Raw genomic sequence first — 24303 nt, 5'->3', positions numbered from 1 at the left:
CTCTGTCCTTAAGGGCTTTCTTTTTTATCCGTAACCAATTGTTATGCATATTTGGAGGGAATACGTCCAGATCTTTTTCGGGACCGGGGTCAAAAGACTCTCTGTCACTACTAGAGTCATTGTCCGCATAATCAGTTAACGTTTGGCGGCTCTGGGGTCACTGGTGGGATAGTGGCAAGGCTACAGGTGGCGTCTGTGCTCTAATCCCTGGCTTTTGTCGGGGAGGGGCTGTGGACAGGAGGGGGAGTGTGGGACCTGGCCCGATCTGGGTTAACCACGCTGCAGGACCGTCTCTGCAGTTGCCTCACAGGTACCTCACTTCCCCCCTCCTTTTTAATCCAGTCCATGACGGCCCTCCAAGCAGGGAGCAGGCAAAGCTCTGGCTTATGGCCAGGCAGTGTAGCCAGGTCGTAGAGTTTACACCAGCCTTGTCCCAGTAGCAGAGAGTAAAAATAGAGGAAGCAGTGGTATCAGGAAATATGCATAGAAGGGACATAACATTCTAGAAGTGACTCAAGGTCCCTCTTTGGGATGGGGGATCCATGCTTGCTTAGGAGGCGTAGCATGGTTTCATAGACGTCTCTCTCAGTGGACATTCCCTGTCCCATATTTTTAGTTCCCATGGCTCACCTGTCATGTCGCAGCGTACAGGGATTGCGGGCCCCAAACACGGTTCTTTCACCGTCACGATCAGTTCAGGGGAGTCGCCGATTGTCATCAGATAGACGGCTCTCTCCAGTCACACGGAGCGCCAGTGTGTATCGGCGATTGATGGAGAGACGGGAAGACTGATTCATGATCAGAATTCGATTTTACTGAGGTTTTCCAAGTCTTATGTACCATTTCAGTGAGGCTAGTAATTTCTACCACAATAATTAGGTTAAAAGATCATACAAGCAACTTATGCATTTTACAACATCTTTATCGTAGGGGGTTGATTGAATCTTTTCCCTAAGCAGGTTTAATTCGCATCTTCTCATAAGCTCAAAGTTCTGTTTGTCCTTGCCACAACATCCTAGTCACCAGACTAGTTATGCTAATTAAGTCTGTCTTAACTCTTGATCTTGTGTATTCCCACAGTCTCTCTCAGGAGCTGGTGTACACTGAAGGCTGCATCCATTATAAATGTAAAAAAGCATTTCAGACAGTATCAGATCAGAGGAACATTTAATATCCAATGAAAGTTGAGAAGGTTAAAAAATGACACAAAAAAACAGGCATAGTGCCATTTCCTCTTCCTAAACCAGCTAGGGAACTGCCACATATAAGCTCTGAAGGGAGGATTGGAGAATTCTGGTTGGATGTCTGTTGCTGTTTCTTTTCAGCAACTGTGGAGGCTTGGTCTTCAGAACCGACAGCGCGGCATGTACATTCTGCTGGTACCGCCGGGCCTAGTAACAAGCGCTAATACCAACGTGGCAGACGGTTACAAAGGCGTTTATTAAGTCAAAAAATGTAGTTTATATACTCTGGGGTCTTTACTACGTCAGAGGGGATATTGCTACATTCCTGGGTTAGAAGAAGGAGTGGAAAAGTACTGGCACATGTTAGTAAGGGTCTACATTCCTTAGTGATAGCTTATCTAGGGGGGTTGGGGTATGCTCTTTCCTTCCCGTTACAGCCCGAGATCTTCCGCTTGCCGCCTGTCCCTATCCAACCACAGATGTCTTAATGTACTTAGCTTGGTGGCAAGAAAATGGCTCCTCACCCAGGAGCATGACCCTTATTTGAAGGTTGTGTTCTGTCAAATGAATTCAGTGGGTGTAGAATGTTATATACAGCAAAGCATTGGTCATCATAAATACATGTATGTGCATGCTGTGGAGAGAGAAAGCTATTAAGGGAACAGTGCCTGAAATTGAAGATAAATTCTCATTATGGGTTACACCAACTATGGGTGACTGCTAACCCTTACCAACACCATGACTATCTGAGAAGACAGTTTTCTATCAGAGGGAAAGCACTTCAAGATATCATTATGTAAACTTGAACAGAGAGCTTTTGTCTCATCAAATTTCCTGAAAGAGGTCAAGGATAAAAAAGTGAAGATCATGGTTGTGGATTTTTTTCTGCACTTTCTGCACTGAGATTTAAGAAAACAAGTTTGACTTAAATAGAAGTCTAAGGTTACCATTTTTAAAGTATGCTATCAAGTTATGCAGCTGCCACAACACAGACACGAAAGGGTTTTATTCATAATTTTTTAAGCAACATTTTAGTTCAAGGTGTAATAGAGTTGGCAAGGGGAGACTTTTTTCATGTCATTTTCTAGCTGTGATCATGAATAGTCCGTTATTATTGACTCATATTGCAGATTCTACACATTGTTTTCTGAATAGCAACTTTTCCTTGCAATTTTTTTTTTTTTTTGAAGTGACGGAACTACTTCTGTAAAAAGTGGAAATTTTGCATCCATCAGTTTGATTCCTTCTGAGGGAATACAAACCATGTGTTTTCATTCAAACCTTAGAGAAGGCAAACTGCAACAGGATGGCTAAATTTGACAGCATCCCTCATCTCCTAGATTTCCCTGATGATTAAGTTGTACTGCCTCTGCCCTCCAGCCATGGGAGCTGTCGAGGTGATCAGTACTTCTGGTGGAGCTTTGAGAGTTTTGTCAGACTGGCTCACTGTCAGCAAGCTCTGCCCATAGCCAGGGTGCTGCCTCCTGCACCAACTTTGCCTGGTTTTCAGACAGTGTATTTGATGAGATGAGTCTGTGATACAGCTTTTACACTTACAGTCATGATGTTGCTGACTTGTACATTGTGGTAATTGCATAATTATATTTTTAATTTCTACTTTTTAGGAAGCAGTTTCTCAAGGTATTCTTACTCTCTTCCAGGATTGTGATAAGCTCATTGAATTATATTGATTATTTTGAAAGAATGCTACTTCTGCCATGACAGAAGGGAGAATACGGTTGCTTGTCAGGATGACAATATATCCGGATATATAATGGATCCAGTGTGTGTATCTGTATGTATATGGAAAGATAACTAGTTAGATATCTCGCATCATGGGATGTAGATATATCCTGTCACACTGGTGACATGTTGATCTTTTACCAGGAGATGTCGTAGTGTTTTTGCACTCAGTAGTATTCCTTCTGTAGGGAGAAATAAGAGGCTGTGTGGAGCAGACACAGTGCTATCTGCTGTATTGCAAGAAAACAAATACACTGTCAGATAGTTCTGGTGATTGAAACCATGGTGTTTCATCAAGATAGCAGTTTCTAAGTACTTAAAGTGCATTTTAGGAGTATATACTAATCTCAGCCTATGCGTTTATTTGAGAATTTATGCTTTGCCATTTGATCACCTTGTCAGTGTCATCTGCTTCAATACTTAACAACAGCTTGATGTAAACTACAAATAGGGAGGTTGATTCTCATATCTTGTCTCCAAGCAAGATTTGGGGTATTTTGTTTACTTTTCCTCTACTATTTCAGATTAGTGCCTAGTGTTAGTAATGTTGCTGTTGCAGAGGATTAAAAAAAGGCTTAGGGTGACGAGGTAAAGCCATGGAACCTCCAGCAAGGAAGTAGTTTTCTAGTGCAGGCATTAATAAAGTGGGGGGAAAAAAAGAATTTTCTGATCAGAGAACTCTAATTAATTCTTACAAACAATTCTTCACATCGTTTCAGCCAAGAATGATTAAAGAATTTGAAATTTATCAAATTACAGACATACTGTCAAGAAACTGCCTAACTTTCTAAAAGACATGTAAGTCAAGTAGAAATTACAGGTTCACTACAGAGATTACTGGATATTTCGTTTCTATTGTTGCTGGAAGTGGTTGATGATTGTGCCTTGTACTTTTGGAGCCCATCCATTTAATCATTTTAGAAATTGTGACAAAATACATGTTTTAAAACATAAGGGTTTTTTAAATTGAATTTCCAGATTTTGCTGTTGTTTTATGTATGCTGTTTCTTCCAGGACAACAGGGTACATATTGGACCAAAAATGGAAATTCGAGTTGTTACTTTAGGATTAGATGGGGCTGGCAAAACAACGATTTTGTTTAAGTTAAAGCAAGACGAATTCATGCAGCCAATTCCAACAATAGGTTAGTAGCTACAATTTAAATGTAATGATTTTTTTGAATGTTTGATTTATTCACTGATTTTGGTTATTTTATGTTCATACAGAGCAGGGACTGTAAAACTTAAATATTTTTATTCCAGGTTTTAACGTTGAAACAGTAGAATACAAGAATTTAAAGTTTACTATTTGGGATGTAGGAGGAAAGCACAAATTGAGGCCTTTGTGGAAACATTATTATCTCATACACAAGGTAATACTGATACAGCTCTTAAATATATTTTGTCTTCTAGCTTGTGTTTCAAAGCCAGAAAGATTATTAATAGAAATAATTTATGACAGTAGAATGTTGTTCATCTAATGCAAAGTACAGCTGTTAGATTCAGGAGCTAATAAATTTTAATCCAGTTGGTCAAAGTGCCTAGTGCATGATAAAGGTGCATTCTCCATAAATCCATCAGACAGTTCATGGAGCCAAACAAAATTAGAACCTCTGTTGAATTGGTTCTAGCTGACATCAGACAAGGTACAGTGTCCCAAAGTCTGCCTAGTGAGAAGCAGTTCTTGCCAGGTATAAAATATAAATAGCACTTGAAAATGCTCAGCTTTTAGGAGCCTTTAGATAGCAACTTAAATATTCTACCAAGTTCTGTAACTACTGACTTGCTATTGCAGTGTATTACATTATTATAGTACAGATTGAATCTGAAATCATTGATGTATATAGTGCCAACTTAAAAATCCGTGTTGTCCTTTTGTAAATCCTCCATAGGAAAGCAGTTCCTCTTGATTGATTCATTCATAATTATCTAAAATACTTAGGCATTACAAACACCAGCTCACATGCTCCGGTTTGTGCCTTATTTCAGCCTTAAGTGCAAACCTTAACAATTTAAATTACTCATCTTTCAAACCTTTAAAAATTGTATTTTGGGATTTCTGTTGTCCTCTTAAATTATACTGTGTGAAGTAGCATGGAATCATGACTGCCTTGGAACTGTACATTGGAGAGAAACTAAGCAGTTACCCTGGTACATAAGTGCAGTCGGTTATTTCTGGGGTTTTTTTTCATTGCAAACCCTTGATTTAAAATTCTGTCCTCTAGCTCTACCCCCTTGACTCTGCAGTCTTTCTGACATCTTAGTTACTCTCTAGTGGACAGTAAAATCTAATGCTGCTATGTTGGGTCCTTGGCCATCATTTCTGGATTGTGTAGTCTGTAGTTGAAGCAAGCTGTGCTGATTTGGCTGAAGCTGTGAATATTACAGCCCATTAAGGGAAACTGAAACAGCCATATGGGAGTTAATGGAGTATAAATGGATCAAGAAATGGTTTAAACTGAGATACTTAATCCATGCATAGTAAATCTGGTTTTAGACCTAAGTAGTTAAAATATCATGGCCTTTATATTAGACTAGGAAAAAAACCTAGAGATTTTTTCCCCTCTTTAAGATGAATTCTAGACTTCTGTTTAAAATACAGATGTAAGGAATTTCTCAGTTGTCCTGGATTTAAAATTGAAGCTGTGTACTGCTGAGAAACTTTACAAAGAAAGCTTCTAGAAAAAAGGAATTGTGTAAGCAGAAAGCTAATTTTGCAGTTTATATTTGAGTGTATGTAAACATTTCTCTTCTTCTTTTGTAGCGGTGGTGTTTGTTGTTGATAGCAGTCACAGGGACAGGGTCAGTGAAGCATACAGTGAACTTGCAAAATTACTAACAGAGAAGGAATGCGCGATGCCTTGCTCTTGATCTTTGCTAATAAACAGGTACTTGTGATTTGAGTTTACTCTCTTTTCCTCTGCTTGTCTCTCAAATTCCAACCCTTTGAACCCTCTGCTGTGGTAGGGAGTGCTAATGTGTAAAGCATAAAATGTAGATATTTCCATCTGTGTAATGCTGGTCAAATACATGTTGGTGCTATGTGTGCTTAGGAGATTGAACAACCGGGGGGGGTTTCTGGTAATGAGTAGTAAATGCTTAGCTGTTTGATTTGTCTTTTGTGTTTGAAGAGCTGTTATGTGACCAGTAGCTTCAGTCTTAGCCATAAAATGGCTTGAAACACAATACAGAAGAGTAATTGAGTCTTTGTATCTGATTCTCTTGCAGGATGTGGCTGGTGCTCTTCCAGTGGAAGAAATCACAGAACTTCTGAGTCTCCATAAACTCTGCTGTGGCCGTAGCTGGTATATTCAGGGTTGTGATGCCCGAAGTGGTACAGGACTTTATGAAGGATTGGACTGGCTTTCAAGGCAGCTAGTGGCTGCTGGTGTCCTGGATGTGGCTTAGCTTTACATCAGCTGCAATTTAATGTTGTGGTTTATGATTTGGTTTTGTTTGCACAATTTAGGGTGTTGTCACCAGGTCTGCTCTCTGAAGAGGGGACTTGATTTAAGTTGGCAGTTACAAAAACTATAAACCTTTGTCCTGGATTGGATAATTGGTTCAGTAAACTTGTGTCATTATAATGATTTTGAAAGTTGATACATTTACATTTAATGGGAATGGAAGTGTGTTACAGGGATGCCTTGAAATTCCTTTTCATGCCATTGTTACAATTTAAATTTTTTTCCTGATAAAATGTGCATCAGATTTCATGTAATAATTATAATGAGTAGTTAATTGGTGTTTCAAAGATTCTGAGTAGTTTAGTAATATTTCCCCATAAAACTATTCCAAAATCCATCTTAGGTTTATTAGAATAGCCAGCTCTATTAGTTAGAAATAAATGGTGCTACTCTTTAATATCGAAAGATTCCATAAGTATAAATGTGGCATTGAAACTTACATTCAGCTACACCATGTAAAGAAAATGCATCCCTTATTAATTATTAACCTCCTCATTTGTTACAGGAAGGCAGCATAACTGCACAAAGAAAACTCAGAATGGAGAAAAGTGTTGCAGAGCAAAGAGGCTGTGACATTATTTAGCAACCTGTGTTGTATCTTGGGGGCAGGGGTTAGTTGGTTTTCATGCTGAATTATTTATGGACATACTATAATGATACTGAGGTAAAAGTGTTTTGTGCATACTTGGGGACAATCCTTTAGAGATAAAGTTTACTCCTCAAGAAGTCAAATTAAATAAAAAAAAAAAAACTTCTTAAAGAAGTAATGTGATGTAATGTCAGTCCAGCTATGTGCTTCCTGTAGAAGTCATGATTCCAGAATAAGGTAGTGGTCTTAAAATATTAAATAACGCAAGGTAAAACCATTGAACACTAATTATAAGTCTTTAGAAGGGTAGATGGTAAAATGTGATATAAACCTTCCATAATTAGATTTTCAGTTTTTTACTGTATCTTCTAGATTGAACTGTCACTAATGCCTCTATTTTTGAAGATTACTCATTCACAAACCCATGAGATACGGATGTAGTGCTGTTTAAATTTAGAGAAGGTTGCAGTGACTTAGTGATATCTCTTTTTTTCTGCTGGACATGCGGCTCTGCGAACAATTTTATCTGTCTGGTATGCACACCAGAATCCTATACTCTTCTCTCTAAGTCCATGGCCACTGGCAACTGAAGAAACCATGCCATGGACCATCTTCATGTTGGTAGAGGAGCTACAATGACTGTGAGCAGTAGATCAAAACTCTGTATCATCACTTTCCTTACTGGAGTAGTGGTGGATCAGGAGAACCAGATAGTGCAAGTGAACAGTATTGTTACACATGGAGATATTTTTGCCATGCTGAAAAGTGTTTACCTGTGAGAGCTCTAAACCTCACCTAGCTCAGAAAGGGTATCCCATTATCTGTGGCTTTGCTTTCACTGTATATTAGGAATTTTATGTTGTATTCCTATGACATACCTTAGGCAAAGCCAAGAATGTATAAACAAATAATTTAGTACATTTGCACTTCTAGAGGAAGCAGTTAATGTAACTACTTCCTTATAATGACACTTATAGTATTCTTGTTACTTAAATTTCAGGTAAATTATGTTAAATGCAGCTTCAGATTCAGCAAGTCTAGTGACTTGAATAATACCTGAAGGAACACTAAGCTTTAAAATAGTTTAATGTTTGTGAGGTCATCTTCAGTGCCTACTTGTGTACAGGTACTGAGACAGAGTATTTACTCTTTCTTTAGACAACCTTATAAATGTGGAAATTGTTTATAATGGAGTGAAAGGTGGAAGTTTTGTACATACCAAACTTAAAATTGTTCACACTTCCCAGCCTGTGACTTCTTGCACAATACACAGTTGGTGGCTGTGACTTGAGCATCTGCTTAGCCTGTATTGCAGAGCAGTCCCTGACCTGGTTAGGGCTGACTGTTCACAGCTCTTTTTGAAATACGAACAAGTTCTGCAAAGTATGGTGGATACCTCTTCCTGTAATATTTTTAACAGAAGACATGCATTTTTTAGATTTCTATAGAATCCTGATTTAGTTTTATTTCAGCTGGCTTAGGCTTCAGTTACACATGCTGCTCAGTATAGTTCTACTTCAAAATGTTCAAGGTGACTAGTTTGTATTTTATGTAACATTAAATTTGAGGGCAAAGGAAAAATTCTCACTCATGCATATTTTTGAGTACAAGTGATTGCTTGTGACACATGGAATGCTACCATGAAAGTGGTTTTAAATTGAATTTATTTAAGATGACTTGACGTAAATGTGAAAGTGTTGCATTTGTCTGTGAACTCTTCAGTGTAGAGTACGCTAAGAGGTTTACTCGTATTATACATTAATACAACATATAAAGTGCTTCAGTTATAAATTTAAGCTTGTTTCATCAGTTTTACTGAACTTTAGTTTTTAGTGTACTGACTTATGAAATATATAATTGGAGTATTTCTTCAACTAGAACTCACTAAACATTGCTAACTGTTTGGAAAGACTGAATTAACTTTTCAAAGGATTGTGATGTAATTTTGAAATTGAGTAAATGCAACATCCAGTGACTGTGTTGTGGCTTTCTTTAAAGAACCTCATCTCAAAAGTATATGTCTAGGCTAACTGAACAGTCATGTTTTATTACTGTTTCTGGATTCAGTCTTCAAAATTATTGTAGACTATGAGGGTCTGGTTCTGAGAGTGTTGAGTAGATGGGGATGTAAAGATTCCTTTAAAGAAAGGGCTCTTAGTAGATAAAATTCATGAGCTGTTGCAATTTGCATTGCCCAAAAAATGATTTCTTTTCAATAAAATTATGTAAAACTTTGAGAACTAATTTTAATAAACTTGCCTGTTGTTTTGTTTTTAAGGTCATCTCAGAATAGAGGTGTGCTAAATTTAACTTCCTGTAGAATTTTTCTTACTGATCCTATATCTCACTAAATACAAACTTCTGGTGGTTGCAGCAACTTTTGAGGGAATGAGTTTGGTTATCATGCATCATATGTCAATTCATAAGTGAAGTTAGCAGAAGTGTAAAGTGCCAAGTTTTTATGAGTGCAGTGGCGTAAACATGAACAGCCATGCTCAATGTTACTGTTTATAGGGTAGATTTAACTAAACAGCATAGTAGCAGGACCCTATCAAACCAGATTCACAAAGGTTGAGCAGCTTTGTCTGAGCTTTCATTCTGAACCTGTCTTTGACACTGTCTCTCCCACAACATTCCTCTGAGGAAGCTGCTGCTCATGGCTTGGACAGGTGCACAGTTCCTGGGTTAAAAACTGTCTGGACGGTGGGCCCCAGGAGTGGTGGTGAGTGGAGTTACCTCCAGCTGGTGGCCTTTTGGATGACTTGGTGCACCCTCAGTTAAGTTTCATGCATGACACCAGTGTGGGTGGAGTGCTGACCTGCTGGAGGGCAGGAGGGCTCTGCAGAGGGATGTGGGCAGACTGGATCATGGGCTGAGGCCAGTGGTGTGAGGGTCAACAAGGGCCAGGGCTGGGTCCTGCCCTTGGCTCACAACAGCCCCAGGCAGGGCCACAGGCTGGGACAGAGGGGCTGGAAAGGACCTGGGGGTGCTGGTGACAGTGACTGAACATGAGCCAGGCTGTGCCCAGGGGGCCAAGAAGGCCAATGGCATCCTGGCCTGGGTCAGCAATGGTGTGGGCAGCAGGAGCAGGGCAGGGATGTCCCCCTGTGCTGGGCACTGCTGAGGCCACAGAACTGTGTCCAGTTTTGGGCCTCTCAGTTCAGGAAGGACATTGAAATGCTGGTGAAGGGCCTCAAGCATTAAGGCCTGTGAGGAGGCTCAGGGGAGACATTATCACTCTACACCTGCTTGAAAGGAGGATGTAGCCAGGTGGGTGTTGGTCTCTTCTCCCAGCTAACAAATGACAGGACAAGATGAAATGGCCTTAGGTTACCACTGAACATTAGGAAAAAATTCATCACTGAAATGGGGTTAAGTATTGGAACAGAGTGCCCAGAGAAGTAGTGGAGTTACCGTAGCCTGAAAGTGTTCAAAAAAACGTGGATGTGGATGGTTTAATGGTAAAGATGGTGGTGTTGCTGGGTTAATGTTTGACTTACCTTACCAGGACTTACTGAACTTACCGTTTTTCAGCCTTAATGATGCTTTGATTCTGTTCTATAACTCCATCAGAAACAGCTGATGAAAGCTTAGTTTAGATGACTATCACAGTTTAAAATAAATAGAGTATTTCAGTAGAAGCAGTAATGTTTGTGCGACTTGGACTAAAATGAAGCTGAAAATAAAAGCAACCTCACTAGGCTAAAATGAAGAGAAAGCAAACACAGAAAGAAAAAATCACTAGAAAGCCAAACAAATTACAAAGGACTTTATACACTGGCATTTTAAGAGCTGATCATTGCTCTTGGACAGAGAAAACATGTACACACTATTTTTGAAGAACAGAGGTAGATTACATTGTTTGCTTTTCATAGCAAACAGTACCAGAACTTAATCTAATTTCTGATACATGAACGATTGAGAAGTTCATTCAACTTAGTATTTCTGACCTCTTCTTTTGTCAAAGATTTCAGTACAGTGAAACAGATTAATTAAATATGAAAGACGCACATAAATGTGAAGTTAAAACACCATAATAGGACATGGTGGGGGGTTTTATCTTTAATTTTGCATAGAAGAAATGCAAGGAAGACAGCAGACTTTGTAAGAAACATGTAGATGTTTTTACTTCAAAAGTAAAATACAAAGTTACCAGAAATGTACCAATTTAGGTACATTAAAAATAGTACCACTTCAATGTACCACTTTAGGTACATTAAAAATAGTAGAACTGGTGATTGCTCTGTCATGGTATTTGCTATATCTAGCAATTATAAAAATGTTTGCTCTTCCTCTGTCCATTTCTGGGTCCCACATGCTCAGTTTTATTCTCCTTAAGCTGGAATCTTCAATGCCTGCTTACTTCACTGTTATATTAATGATGCTGATATCCTCATAGGGTTTGTCAGTTTTGGGATTGACTTTGACATTTGAGATTCTCTGAACAACTTCCATTCCTTTAGTCACCCGTCCAAACACACTGTGCTTGTTGTCAAGCCACGGCTGTTGAGAGAGCACAGAGGAGAAAAAGAAAAGCATATTAGAGTAGAATGCAACATGTAGACAGGTACCAAACCAAGAAGAGAGTAAGTGTACATGGATACATTTTTGTGTGTCCATGGAACCTAACACTGTGTAAGAACTAGCATGCAGGTAAATCTAGAATACAGCCAACATATATTCATATGCATTTGAACTTATCTTTTCAATTGCTTTGTTAAAGTATTATGGAAGTCAGGTTTTACTAGTGCAGTAGCACTGTATAGTTTATTTTAAAGTGTGTTCTCAGTTCACAGAAATGTTGTTTCAGTCTCTCTATTTCATGGTATTTTCACAGAGGAATTTTAAGTGCCAGTACATAATGCTACCCAATTCAGTACTCATGTAGTATGCCCAGTTTGAATATAGGCTCTCACACAACTTAATAAACCTCAGAACTATGGTAGATGGGTGTTTTTTTAAATTACATTGAAGTGCTATAAGAATGCAGTCTTTTAAGTGTTACTTTTAAGGACTTGGTTTTTATGTCCTAGATTCACATACCAAAATTTCTACTGTTGGCTCTGAACTTACACACAGATCTAATGAAATGTTCAAATCTGAACACTGGTTTCTTTAGGTAGCTACAATTAGGCAATATTAAAGAGACATCCTGGCACCATATCCAAACAATCTTAGTAATGCATAGGTTTCCATCAAATTTAAACCAGTGTTACTAACATAAGATACTCTAGTCATACATAATTGCACACATGCCCAGGAATTCTATACCACCCTCACTCCATTTAAAGGCAAAAGGCCTCTGGATCACAAGTGATGGGAAAGTATTTCTGTCTCATAAGGGACAGTTTCAGTGAAGCCTACACGTTGTGTGCATCATTTCTTTGTAAAAGACTAGCGTGTTTCTTTTTCCATGAGAAAAGAGTTGATTTTTTTTATTATCTATGTAGCCTCTCAGGCCTTAAATTGAGCTTGAACTATTACTTACAGTTGGCACTACTGTTATAAAAAACTGGGATCCATTGGTATTTGGTCCTGCATTAGCCATGCTGAGTGTGTATGGTCTGTCATGTCGTAAAGTCGAATGAAACTCATCTTCAAATTCTCCTCCCCAAATACTTTCACCTCCCATTCCTGTACCAGTTGGGTCACCAGTCTGAATCATGAAACCCTGTGGAGAAATTATACGTTATCACATTAGTGCATAGAGTACATAACCAGTAGTGTTATATGTTAGGTGACATTTTTCAAACTTAATTCAAACCTTACAACAAAATGTGTTAAAATCTTGTGTGTAAGGGAGAAAGCATTTAAGGCTTTTTTAAGTGTCTATCAAGTACTTGTGAATCAGCAAGGTTACCTGCTATTCCTGGTAGTGAAGGACAGAAACCTGACTATCTCTACCATTTGCAAATTCTTAGGCTCTCTCACTCGATTCTCAAGTGACAGAAATAAGAAGCCTTACAAGAAAAGCCTTCTAACATGAAGCAATGTTTTCATTCAAGCAAGATAGCTGAACTTATCTTTCAATTTTCAGTTTTCTGCAACCTTATCAGTTGCAGAAAAACAACTACAACTTTAGTAAGTGCTAAAGCTGTTCAGAACGTCAGAGCTGTTCAGAATTTACAAGCAACTCTAAAGCCAGTCCAACAATCCTGGGTGCAGAAGGGAAATGTTAACAGAGGACTGACCACCAGAGTATATGATGTAAATTAATAAAAAACTAACACGTCGCAAGTTACCTTGATGATACGGTGAATTATGTGTCCATTGTAGTAACCATTCCTGCTGTGCACACAGAAGTTTTCCACAGTTTTGGGGCACCTAAAATCATGAAACAGAAAACACATATTTGGTGACAAGGCCATAAAGATTTCAGCTGGGACTAAGATCCTAATGTGCTGTACAGTTTTTCAGGAATCTTTAAGAAGGAATTTCGCCAAATAAGGAAAAAACAAATTTCCACCTCTCAAACACAGAGCTAAAAGCAAAAGGCTTAAGAAGTACAAAGCTGCATGATTACACAGAAAGGCAGCAGCCAAGCTGATAGCAGAGGGATGTTTTAGCTGTTGCTGAGCAGGGCTTATGCACTGTCTTATTGCACAGAGGCCTTTTCTGCTCCTCATCCCAACCCAGTGAGGAGGCTGTGGCTGTAGGAGCAGAGAAGGGACCTAGCTGAGCACAGGCATGCTCCATTGCACATATGGCATCATGTTCAGCACATAACAGCTGAGGGGAAAAGCAGGGGACACAGAGTAATGGTGATTCACTTTTCCATATATACACTCCATGTGATGGAGCCCTGTTTTCTTGGAGATAGTAGAACATCTGCCTATCCATGTTCCTTGTTTTGCATTGCTGGGTCCATGCCTTTTGCTTTCCCAATTAAACTGTCTGTACCTCACAACTCACAAGTGTTCTTACTCTTACTCTTCCAGTGCTCTCCCATTCCACCAAAGAGAATGTGAGCAAGTGGTTCTGCGGGGCTGGGGTTAAGCCATGAGAGCCAGAAACCAAATTTGTCTCCTCAAGGCCCAGTTCAAGGCACCACTGACTACAGACTCCCCAGCTTTCTAGCTGCACTACTCATTTTCTAAACTGTTTGCTCCGTAAGCAGAAAATTTTTCATTCTTTTGCCTCTACACTTTTAAAATATACATGCAAAGGTGTAGAGCGTTGCATGCAAGAAATAAAACTGTAAAACTAAAATGTTTGATTACTACAGAACTTGGCAGTCAGTAGAATCAGTTATTCTTTGAAACTACTCACCAACATTGTTTGGTGAAGAGATGGAATCTTATTCTTATGGAATAAAAAGGGCCAACCACTTCACCTTTGTGATTTTTTTACGTCTGAGAGTTACTACCAAAGTGAACTTTTTTTAAGACAGCTCTTCAGCTATTATGAGTAGCAGCCAGAGATCTACATCGACATAAAACTTTTCAATTCTATGCCTGGTTTTGGATATACATAACACTAGTATTATATGCTAGTATCAATATTGTATTGGTTTTAAAGGAGCTGCAGTAACAAAGTATAGCACACTGGCCACATTTGGAAGTTGCAACCAGTATTCTGGCTTGCACAGACCTGCTGCCAAATCTACTGCTGCTGCCACCATCATCATTCTTTTTCAAGATCTACGCAAGCAGCACTGCCTTACAATACAGAGCTTACACAGAAAAGTATCATGACCTGTCCAAGAATAAAAGTCAAGTAAGGAATATCCTCCCTCAACCAATAACTAAATAAACCCAAATAAAATTTAAAAAACTCCTGTGCCCCAAACTGTTATTTAGACCTATTTTTACCCTACTTTGTTTTTTTTGTTTGTTAAGAGTCATATTTCCACCTTGGCATATTAAGAAACTGTCAGGAAACAAAGACAAGGGGATAGAAAATAATTATTTCTAGCATGAGATAAGTCTTGGATACTGCAACCACAAGGAACAGAAGAAAGCAACAAAACCAAAACAACAGAAAAAACAGCAAATACATACTCAACAGGAAAAAGCTTGATATGGATATCCCCCATGCTTGTGTGGATGATGGCACTGTCTGACACTCTTTTGGGACCTTCTGCCTGAGTGGCTGCCATCACCTCTTCTTTGGAAGGTTTCTCATTAAATACATCTCTGTCAGAATCTGCACTCTTCGTGTCTTCTGGTTCACGTTTAGTAAACTGAAACACAAAGGAACAGAAGGTTAATTGCTTTTTCCTTTTGTCCTCTTAAAATACACATTGCTCTGCACCCAACACATCAATGTAATTATTCAACCTGCTGAACACTCAATTTGAAATGTACAAGGACAATTCACAGACAGTCTATCCTTGCACTGCTGTGTTGTGTTACCAGCATTTCCAGAGTCACAAATTTCAGTAAAACTACATGCAAATCCAAGTAACTTTTAATAACCTGTTATCTTTAAACTTTGCCCTTTACAACTGGAGTCTGCACTAGTTCAAAATCTTTTCTTTAAAATGAGGTGGAGAATATCAGGCTGTTCTGCTATACTCAGATAAAACTGGCAGCTTTTAATGCCAAAAGGATTAGTTGTGCTTTGTAGTTGTGCTACGAAGTTAAAATAAATCCTCTTATTCCAATATGCATTAATATAAAACTATAAAAACCCATCAAATTTAAGGCATAACAGACAGACCAATCTCTAACGTCTATGACTATGACCTCTCAAATCAGCTACTAACCACTCTGAAATTGCTTGTCTGTTTGGTTCCATCTCAGCTAAAAAACTGTGAACAGGAAGATGACTACTTCTTTCTTGGTTGCCTATAATGTCCTTAGGTTACCAAGTCCTGATTCTGGTTTAATTTTTTTTCTACTATATTTTTATGCATACAGTTACTTATTGTTTCTTTATAAAATCTGGTTACTATTTTAAATGCTCTTACTTAGGGTTTTTTTTCCAACAAGAACAAAAATATATCATCTTCTTGGAGGAATAAAAATCCGTGAAAAAATTCCAGCTGTTTGTAGTTAATGTATAGATAGTTCAAGATAAAAATTCTAAATATACTTGCAATATCAAGGGACTTCTATGTAAAAACTGTATTTGCAACTACAAAAAGCAGGAGAAAGGTGCAAAGAGAAAAACAAAAAATAATGTAGAGAAATCAATACAAAAATAGAGCTATTTAAATAAGAACCACATACCATATAAAATCTGTTTTTCTTAAAAGCTGTGCAGATTACTGTTGGATCTGCCTGAATATTCTGGAGAACAGGATTTTCAGATGCCTTCATCTCTATAGTGATTGCTGCACGATGTTTCTTTGCTACTCCTTGAAACAAGGCCAGTTGCATCATTCTGATGTTCTCTTGTTTTCCCAAGATACGAATACACCTGAAGTGCAAGACGTAAAGAGGTGTAACATTCAGTGCCCAGTCACAGAATGTCTCCTTTTTGACTGTTAAGATTCAGAGCAAAATTTCAAAATCTTCTCAAAATCATTATTTACTAATTGTTCTTATGATCTTTCTCTATTTAAAACTTGCTACCTTGATTTACCAGTCAGCCTCCTTATGCAATAAAACCGCAACTAAATGATCCAACTTTAATTTACATTAACCCAACCAGTTAGCTGGAGACAAATTACACATATCAAGCTTTAAATATGCTCTAATTTGACTGAATAAAGACTTTAAAACAGAAATTTATCTCAATATGTGTCACTGGAACTTACCTGTTAGTCTCTACATTTATGACCTTAATGCCCAGCATTGTTCCATAGAGAACGAAGTGTCCAGTTTCATCAAAAATTATATTAATTAATCTCACTGCATCCACTTTCTCCAGCTCACGCTCAACTGCCATACGTCGGCCAAACTCCATGTCAGGCAGCTGTTGTCTCATCTGCTGAAGTTCAGTAAACATCTACAAAAAATAAAAAAAAATCACTAGTGTATTAATGTATTTTAAACTTTTTATCCAGTAAACAACTAATTCACGTGATTAGAAAATACTCAATTCAAGTGAGATTACTCCACTCAAACTCAACTGAAGGATTTAAGTAAATACAAGTAATCTTGTCTTTACTTTAACAATGCAACAGGCATGTTGTAGGACTAAGCTTAAGCACACAAAAGTGTGCAGTTGTCCATCAAATTCCTTAGAAGATGACAAATTTAATTCATTATTATGAAGTTATTCGCAATGTGACTTTCCCACCATCTTCCACAATTGCTTTCTAGGAAAATGTAATCAACAGCATGAAAACACAAATGAAAATCAACAACTCTGTTTCACTGTGCTGGTAACCCAAACCAGTAAGAATTCATTTTGGGGCAAAGGAAGCTAAGAGACAAGAGAACACAGAAGGCAAGAATCTTATTCTGCAAGAATAAGATAGGAATAAAGCTTGTCTTTAGAAATAAATGATAGCTTAGGTGAGTGTGCTGGCAAACAAATTCAAGTAAATAGAAAAAAACATTTCAAAGAAGGAGAAACAAGACAAAACTTACACTCAGAGATTCATCAAAGACTCTCATGAGCTTTCCCGTCAGGAAACGAAAAATTCTAACTTTTCTGTCAGACCCAAGAGTGGCCATTTTCTTGCCATCAGGTGAAAAACTTATACTGGATGGGTAAGCCTTGCATTTAGCAAATTCATATAGATCAGTATCCGTTTTATACTCCCAGTTCACATTCTTGGGAAATTTATATTCATGAGGAGTACCAGTCCAGTACTCAATCATTCCAGACTTGTCGGAAGACACAACTACTTTGTAGACAGGATTCAGGCGTATCTGAGTAAGTGGGGACATATGGAGTTTATCAAAAACATGAAGCGGCTGGTTATTTCCTCGTCCATCATATATGAATATTTTTCCTGTGCTTTTTTCAGATGTTGCAACAGAAGATATGGCATCTCCAGGGCAATAGACCCATTCACACTGGCCAGGGTGGTAACTGCAACAAAGAGAAAAGAAGAAACATTTAAAAAATAAATAAGGAATAGTTTTATTTAGGTAAGAATCAAGTTATGCTGTAAACTTGAAAACAAACATAAGAAGCAAATTTTAAACTTTACTTACTGGTTTTGCTAATACATATCTTGCTAATATTCAGGATATTATAGACGAGCTTTACCAAGAAATATCACTCAGAGGACAACTACCAGTTTCTGTTCCTTCCATATTGTTTTGTAAAGAGGCTGTGATAGTCAAAGTAGAAAGTGGGTAAAAAGGAGAAATTTGGGCAGAAATCCAGATAAAAAGCCCAAGTGGCATTAATAAATAGCACTCTACTTGTATGAGTCCATACCATTTCTAATCCACCTGTTAAGTGCATAATGACTAAGTAACAACTCCACCTCTGCCACACACATATGGAAAAGTTCAACTAGATCTTTCCAGAAAAGAACCACAAAACCACAAACTCTCCCAAGAAGTGATAGAAACAAAATTAAGACAATCCTGCTATATTCAATAAGGGCTGTGAGTGCATTTAAGAAGGAACTTATTTGCTACTTGCGAAAGCGTAATCTACAAATAAAACAAGTCAGAGATATAGTCAATAATGTAAGTTATGTCTGTTTTAAAGTCTGTAAGCAAAGATTCTGAAGTGTAGATCTCAAATGAAATGGCAAACATCAAAAAAATTAGTCTCCATAGGAAACTCATGTTTAGTATCCTTTTTCAAATCAAACTAACAGATGCTGATGGACTGATGATATTCTGACATTATGACAGACACCAATAATGTGGATTTTCAATGTCTGTTGATAAAGAGAAACAAACATTTCATCTCAGGTCAATTAGAAAGAACAGGATCAAATAAATAAATAAATATGAAGTCTCTGCAGAAATAGCCAATCTTCTCCAGATCACTGCAGAAGCACAAAGCATGGCGAATTGCACAGAGCCACAGTGTACAGATTATTTAGAACTGGAAAGCTCTAGAAATCACAGGTTATTTTTGAATATTATTTTCTTTTTTCTATAATTTTACCAATTATGTAGTAACAGTACAGGGCTGATATGTCAGAAATAACAGCAAAACAAGATTAAGCCTAACTGGAATTATTTCAAAACAGACAGCCAAGAGGGAATCAATTCCTACAGGTGAAGTACAATATCTGGAGAATGATACTAAAACATAACGCACAAAGCAGATAGCATATGCTTTTATCAGAGGTTTCTACGTAAAAGCTTTTCCCCCTGACCTTATACTTCTGTTTAGTTTCAAAATTAACCATACACTACGAAGAATATGTTTTCCAATTCTAAAAGGCTTGTGGAGAAATCATAATTTCTACTGTTCTTGATGTAGCATTCATTGATCCTCCAGCCCTACAAATCCACCTTTTTAACAATGTGGGGTTTTTCTTTGGTATTGTTATAATTCCAGTAACATCCATTCCTGTTTCTCCCAGATCCTTTAGCTACATACTGTGTAAACTACAGAAATGCTACAAGACTAAGGAAAACAACATTGTTTCTAGTGGAGAAAGGAAATTGTATCCCTATGACAACAAAAGAGACAAGACATACAGGCCAAATCCCTTCTCTAATGGAAATACTAACAGGCTGGAAGTTTTAAATTGAGTGCCAAACAACAGAAAGAAATTATGCCTAGCTAAATATGTGAAGAAACCCCACATCTTTGTGCATAATATTTAGCACCAAGGAAGCTCCTTTCCTACTCGTCTCTTTTACTGCTGCAGCAGTAATTTTTTCTATTCAGTCAGGCAGTCTCCAGCCACTGGATTCATTTCAGACAACGGAATTTACTCAACTTGATCTGCCTAAGTCATGGGGAAAGGGGAAGAGCTCAAGAACCCCAAATTACTGATTTACCTTTTAGCAAAACAACCCCCACTGATAATCTCAAATGAACACTTCAGAGAACTAAGTAACTTACCCAAGTTTCAGCATGTTGATCATGTCAAAGTTGACTACATCAAACACCTTCATTGCTTTGTCATCTCCAACTGAGCAGAATAATGCCCCCTCTGAACTAACAGCAATACTCTCAATAACACCTGTGAATAAAGTTGAGATATTATTCAGAAATAGGAAGTTTCAGTACTACACAGGGAAAACCTACAGAGGTTTAAACCTGTCTCCCAAGGTGTTTTGTCACCTTTTCCATTTAGAAAAAGACTACCTGACTTCAATAAAATATTTAAAAAATAAAATTCACAAAACAACACTTTATAGCCTACCAGTGTTTAGGTATGTGATAATGAACAATGTACCAAAAACACAGTAAATTGTTATAATGGCAGCAAGTTTAGTTTAAAATGTTGATTTTAGAAAATTGAGAACATTATGATGAGGTAGATACTATGTGCTCCTCAGCCTGCATCCCTCAATAGGGCAAAAGCAGCACAATTCTATAGACTATTACACCCACCATACTCAAAACTACTCTGCAATTGAGCCTTCCATAAAGTTCTCACACTGCTGATTTTCACATGGTAGGTTTTGTTCTCATATTTTGCTTCTATATATAAAAAGCTGATAGGTAAGATCAAAAGCAGACTTTAGTATTTCTTGTAACTCTTTAAAAGGAAAGCATACTTTTACACCTATTATTAAATATTTTTCTTACTGTAACATTCTGCATATCAAACTGGATTTTTTTCCTTTAATCATATAATTTCTAATACCATTGAGAACAGCATTTCCTGTCCAGCCTATTTAATGTTGAAAAGCTTTGTGTACTCATTAGCTCAGAAAATTGGGTAACAGTTTCTCTTAACTGTTAACTTGCAATATTTCTGATAATTACAACAATAATGCAGAATTTACAGTAACAGTAATTCCAGATGAAAATAACTGCTATTTCCAGGCTGCAAGGGAAAAAATAAGACCGAGTTACCCCATATTTAAAGCAACATATTTTTAAGCTTCTCTGGATTTTATAAGCACTTTTGTGTATCTTGTTCACTTATGACCCAGATATTGTCCCCACAAGCAGGGCACAAGCCAATGCAAAGGCTGTAAGGGACCTGTGCAAGCAGAGTCCCACACATTTCATTTTCATCCTATCCCTGCTAGAGCTTTGGGGGCAAAATGTAATAGGAGAGAGTAATAAAAGGAAAAGGGTAGATATCATTTAATCTCTGACTGCACTAAAGTGACTGCACCCAGAATCTCTCTATTTGCACTCTCTCTTCAAACAAAGAGCAAGGGAGAGGAAAGCACAAGTCCTTTAGATAAAAAGAACAACTTCTTACCCAAGTGACTTCGGAAGTGTTTAACAAACTCAATCCCTTCTTCTATTTTCTTCCAGAATTTTACATGTCCATCATGACTGGCTGTTATGATAAAATCTGTCCTACAATTACAAAACGAAAATAAAAACAAGAAAACAGATGAACAAATTAAGCACTTTCCCACTGGTCAATGATTTGCACTAGAATTAACACTGTGCACAGAATGAAACCTCAAGAAATTACTGTGACAGTCTTTATGAATGGGTACTATAACTCCTGGAAAAACTAAAGACGTATTTTAGTGCGCTCTGGATAATCTATAAAAATTCATAGCCTAAACTGAAGAAACATCATCCTTTTAAAATTTGCAAATATAACTCCTATTTTAAGTCTGCTTTCACTGTAGTAACTATGTGTGCACTGTAGTAACTATGTGTGCATCTAGTAACTGCTGTTTTTTCAGAGTAAGTCAATTCTTACTCCTGTATTTCCTGCATATTTTAACAAGGATTTGAAGACCCTCCCCTAGCATATAGAAGCAACTTTTATCTTACTTCTAGGTAAGCCACTTAGTCTTTTAAAAAACACCCACCACCCTTTAAAAACCACCTCAGGACACTGTAACTTTCCATTATAAAGCATCTACAATGGAAACCTGTTAACATACACAAAAATACACCCCAGATGAAGAACTACAGTAGAAAACAAAAGCACTTACTTTGTACATGCCACGTGTGTAATAACATCTCTGTGCATGTAACTGCGTTCGTACATCGAAGCCGACGGCAGGTTTTCAAGGTAAACGTGTTCAAATTCAAGAACTACACAAAGTAAAAAGAAAAATCTGGGTTATTTTTTTTTCATGTTACATCTCCATTTTGCTCTCTTTTACTTATCCTTGAATTGCTTATTCATACTTTGGTAAAAATTACACAAGATTTTGTGCAAGAAAAATTAAAGGGCTTTTAGCTCTGGCTCTGCACTCAGTCTCACACATTTTCTGTGGACTCGAGCCACTCAAATGCTGCTTTAACATATGTTGCTCTTCCCTTTTAAAGCAACTATTACTGTAATTGTCTTATTGTTTGCAAAAAACCAAAGTCAATTAACAGTCGATTAACAAAAACCAGAAGGTTATTTGCACCCCATTTCATTCTAAAACCACGTGTACCCCTGTTGTTTTTACGAGATCTGTGCTCCCACACGAGTCCTGTAGTCTAAATTATAAGTACTGGTATCCACCTATTTCACTATTTACCTGGCTGACCTAAAATAATCTGATTTCTGAGTTTTGTTTCTGATTTTCTTTTTGTCCTGTGTTTTTGTTAACTGCGCAATGGTATTTTTTACTGAAATCGCATGTTTACGTCTGTTGAACATTGTTTACTTAAAGAGATACCCAGAGAGCTGGGAACTGCTGCAAACATCAATACCACGTGCCAAAATACAGCCTGGAGGCTTGTCTTGCTGCTCCAGCTTAGGGCACTGGTCTGGAAGATGGATTAACTCCATATCCGTAAATAGCACAGCTTCAGCCTGCAGAACAGGGCTCTCAGACGGAAAGTGTCCTCCAGAGAAAGCAGAAATCTTAGAATCATAGAATGTTAAGGGGCTAGAATAAGACTTAAATACCATCTAGACCCAAGCGCCCTCCTACTAGACCAAGTTGCTCAAAGCCTTACTCAGCCTGGTCTTGAACACTGCCAGGGCTGGAGCACCCAAAAAATCGCTGGGTAAACTGTGCCAGTACCTCACAGTAACGAGTTTTTTCCTTATAGCTAACCTGAATTTCCACTCTTTCAGTCTGCGCCAGTTACTCTTGGTGCTATCACTACAGTTCCCATCAGAGCCCGTCTCCGGCCTCCCTCTAAGTTAAGTCCTTTTAGATACCGAAAAGCTGCTACGGGATCTCCACGTAACCTTCCCCTCTCCAGGCCGAACGACCACAACTTTCTCAGCCCCTGGCACCCAAGCGCTGTAATTCCGCATCCGAAAGTTTCCGCCCAGCTTGCCCATTTTACATACGAGACACGGCCTGAGGATACGGGCTCCCGACAGCCGCCCTCACCCCGCGGCCGCTCCCGCCCGGCGGAGCCTGCAAGCGATCCCAGCGCCCCGACCCCCAGCGGCAGCAGAGCTCCTCTCCTTCCCTTACCTCTCCTCTTCTTCGCCTGTGCGGCCTCCCCCGGGAGCGGCCCGACCCAGCGCTCATCCTCTTCGTCCGCTGCCGCCGGATCGCCGCCGGCCGCCTCCACCTCCGCCAGCTTTCGCTTGCGCTCGGGCTCGGCGGCCGCCATGGTGCCGGCGTCACTGCCCCGCGCCGGGCAGGGCGCTCCGCCAGTGACGTACGCGCCGCCGAGGGCACGGGGGGAAGCGGCCATGGTACGAACAAGCGCGAGAGCCGCGGGGAGAGACCCGGCTGCCTCCTGGCGCCCGGGGGGATCCAGGCGCTCCGACATCTCGGGCCAGGAGGTACTCTCGGCCGCCGGGGCCGCGGGGCTGCTTTGCATGGAGGGTGCTGGCTTCCCGGCTGGGAATGGGGCGACGTTCATCCCGCTCTTGTGAGCGGGGCTGTCCCGCCTCGCGTCCTCCGGGGGTTGTGCCGCGGGGGTTCGCATCGGGGCAGCCGGGGTTCCCTGTCTCACCGCTTTTGCGATGCTGCTTGTACCCTGCCGGTGTTTGGCTTCCTGAAGTCCGTTTGTGTCACTTTCTTTTAAAGGCCTGCTGTCCCTTTCCCCGCCCTCAGCGTCTTCCCGCCGTTGGTTGTTTTGAACTTGATCACGTGACGCAGTTCGCCCTCACTGTCTCTCAGTATGCGAAGTGACAGTGGCGTTCTCGTTAGTTCTGAGCAATAGGACGAGACGTAATGGGCAGAAACTAATGACAAGAAGCTCCACTTGAACATGAGGAAGAATTTCTTTGCTGTGCAGTTGACCGTGAACTAGAACAGACTGACCAGAGAGGGTGTGGAGTCTCGCTCGCTGGGGATACTCAAGAACCATCTGGACATAATCCTATGCCGTGTGCTCTGGGATCACCCTGCTTAAGCAGGGCAGTTGGACAAGATGACCCTCTGTGGTCCTTTCCAACCTGACCCATTCTGTGATATTTTTGTAAAGTCTTGGCTAGCATAGAGCTT

The 24303-nt window shown here is 39.1% G+C and overlaps 3 protein-coding genes across 3 annotated transcripts in view; 2 read left to right on the top strand and 1 right to left on the bottom strand.

Moving 5' to 3' along the window:
• Window positions 1–9236, top strand: part of TRIM23 (tripartite motif containing 23) — a 28811-nt gene extending 19575 nt beyond the window's left edge. Inside the window, 6 exon segments of the mRNA XM_066339779.1 lie at window positions 3942–4071; window positions 4190–4288; window positions 4291–4299; window positions 5691–5774; window positions 5777–5814; window positions 6155–9236. Of these exon segments, the coding sequence (XP_066195876.1) occupies window positions 3942–4071; window positions 4190–4288; window positions 4291–4299; window positions 5691–5774; window positions 5777–5814; window positions 6155–6334 (540 nt within the window). The 3' untranslated portion in view covers window positions 6335–9236.
• A 1847-nt stretch (window positions 9237–11083) lies between these two features.
• Window positions 11084–23481, bottom strand: PPWD1 (peptidylprolyl isomerase domain and WD repeat containing 1). The gene is made up of 11 exons (XM_066339952.1): window positions 23320–23481; window positions 21883–21985; window positions 21186–21286; window positions 19865–19985; window positions 17464–17911; window positions 16686–16876; window positions 16156–16345; window positions 14983–15164; window positions 13225–13306; window positions 12471–12653; window positions 11084–11485 (listed from the first exon to the last, which is right to left on the bottom strand). Exons 1-11 carry the CDS (start codon window positions 23459–23461, stop codon window positions 11342–11344), a joined length of 1887 nt encoding a protein of 628 aa, XP_066196049.1. The 5' UTR covers window positions 23462–23481; the 3' UTR covers window positions 11084–11341.
• CENPK (centromere protein K) overlaps window positions 23460–24303 on the top strand; it is a 30695-nt gene continuing 29851 nt past the window's right edge. The window contains exon 1 of the mRNA XM_066339587.1: window positions 23460–23636. Within this exon, the coding sequence (XP_066195684.1) occupies window positions 23460–23636 (177 nt within the window). The remainder of the gene's footprint in view (window positions 23637–24303) is intronic.

This window comes from Sylvia atricapilla, chromosome Z, assembly GCF_009819655.1.
Source record: "Sylvia atricapilla isolate bSylAtr1 chromosome Z, bSylAtr1.pri, whole genome shotgun sequence".
NCBI classification, from domain to species: domain Eukaryota; kingdom Metazoa; phylum Chordata; class Aves; order Passeriformes; family Sylviidae; genus Sylvia; species Sylvia atricapilla.
The sequence above is the reverse complement of the archived record's forward strand: the minus strand, read 5'-3'. Positions and strand labels throughout refer to the sequence as shown.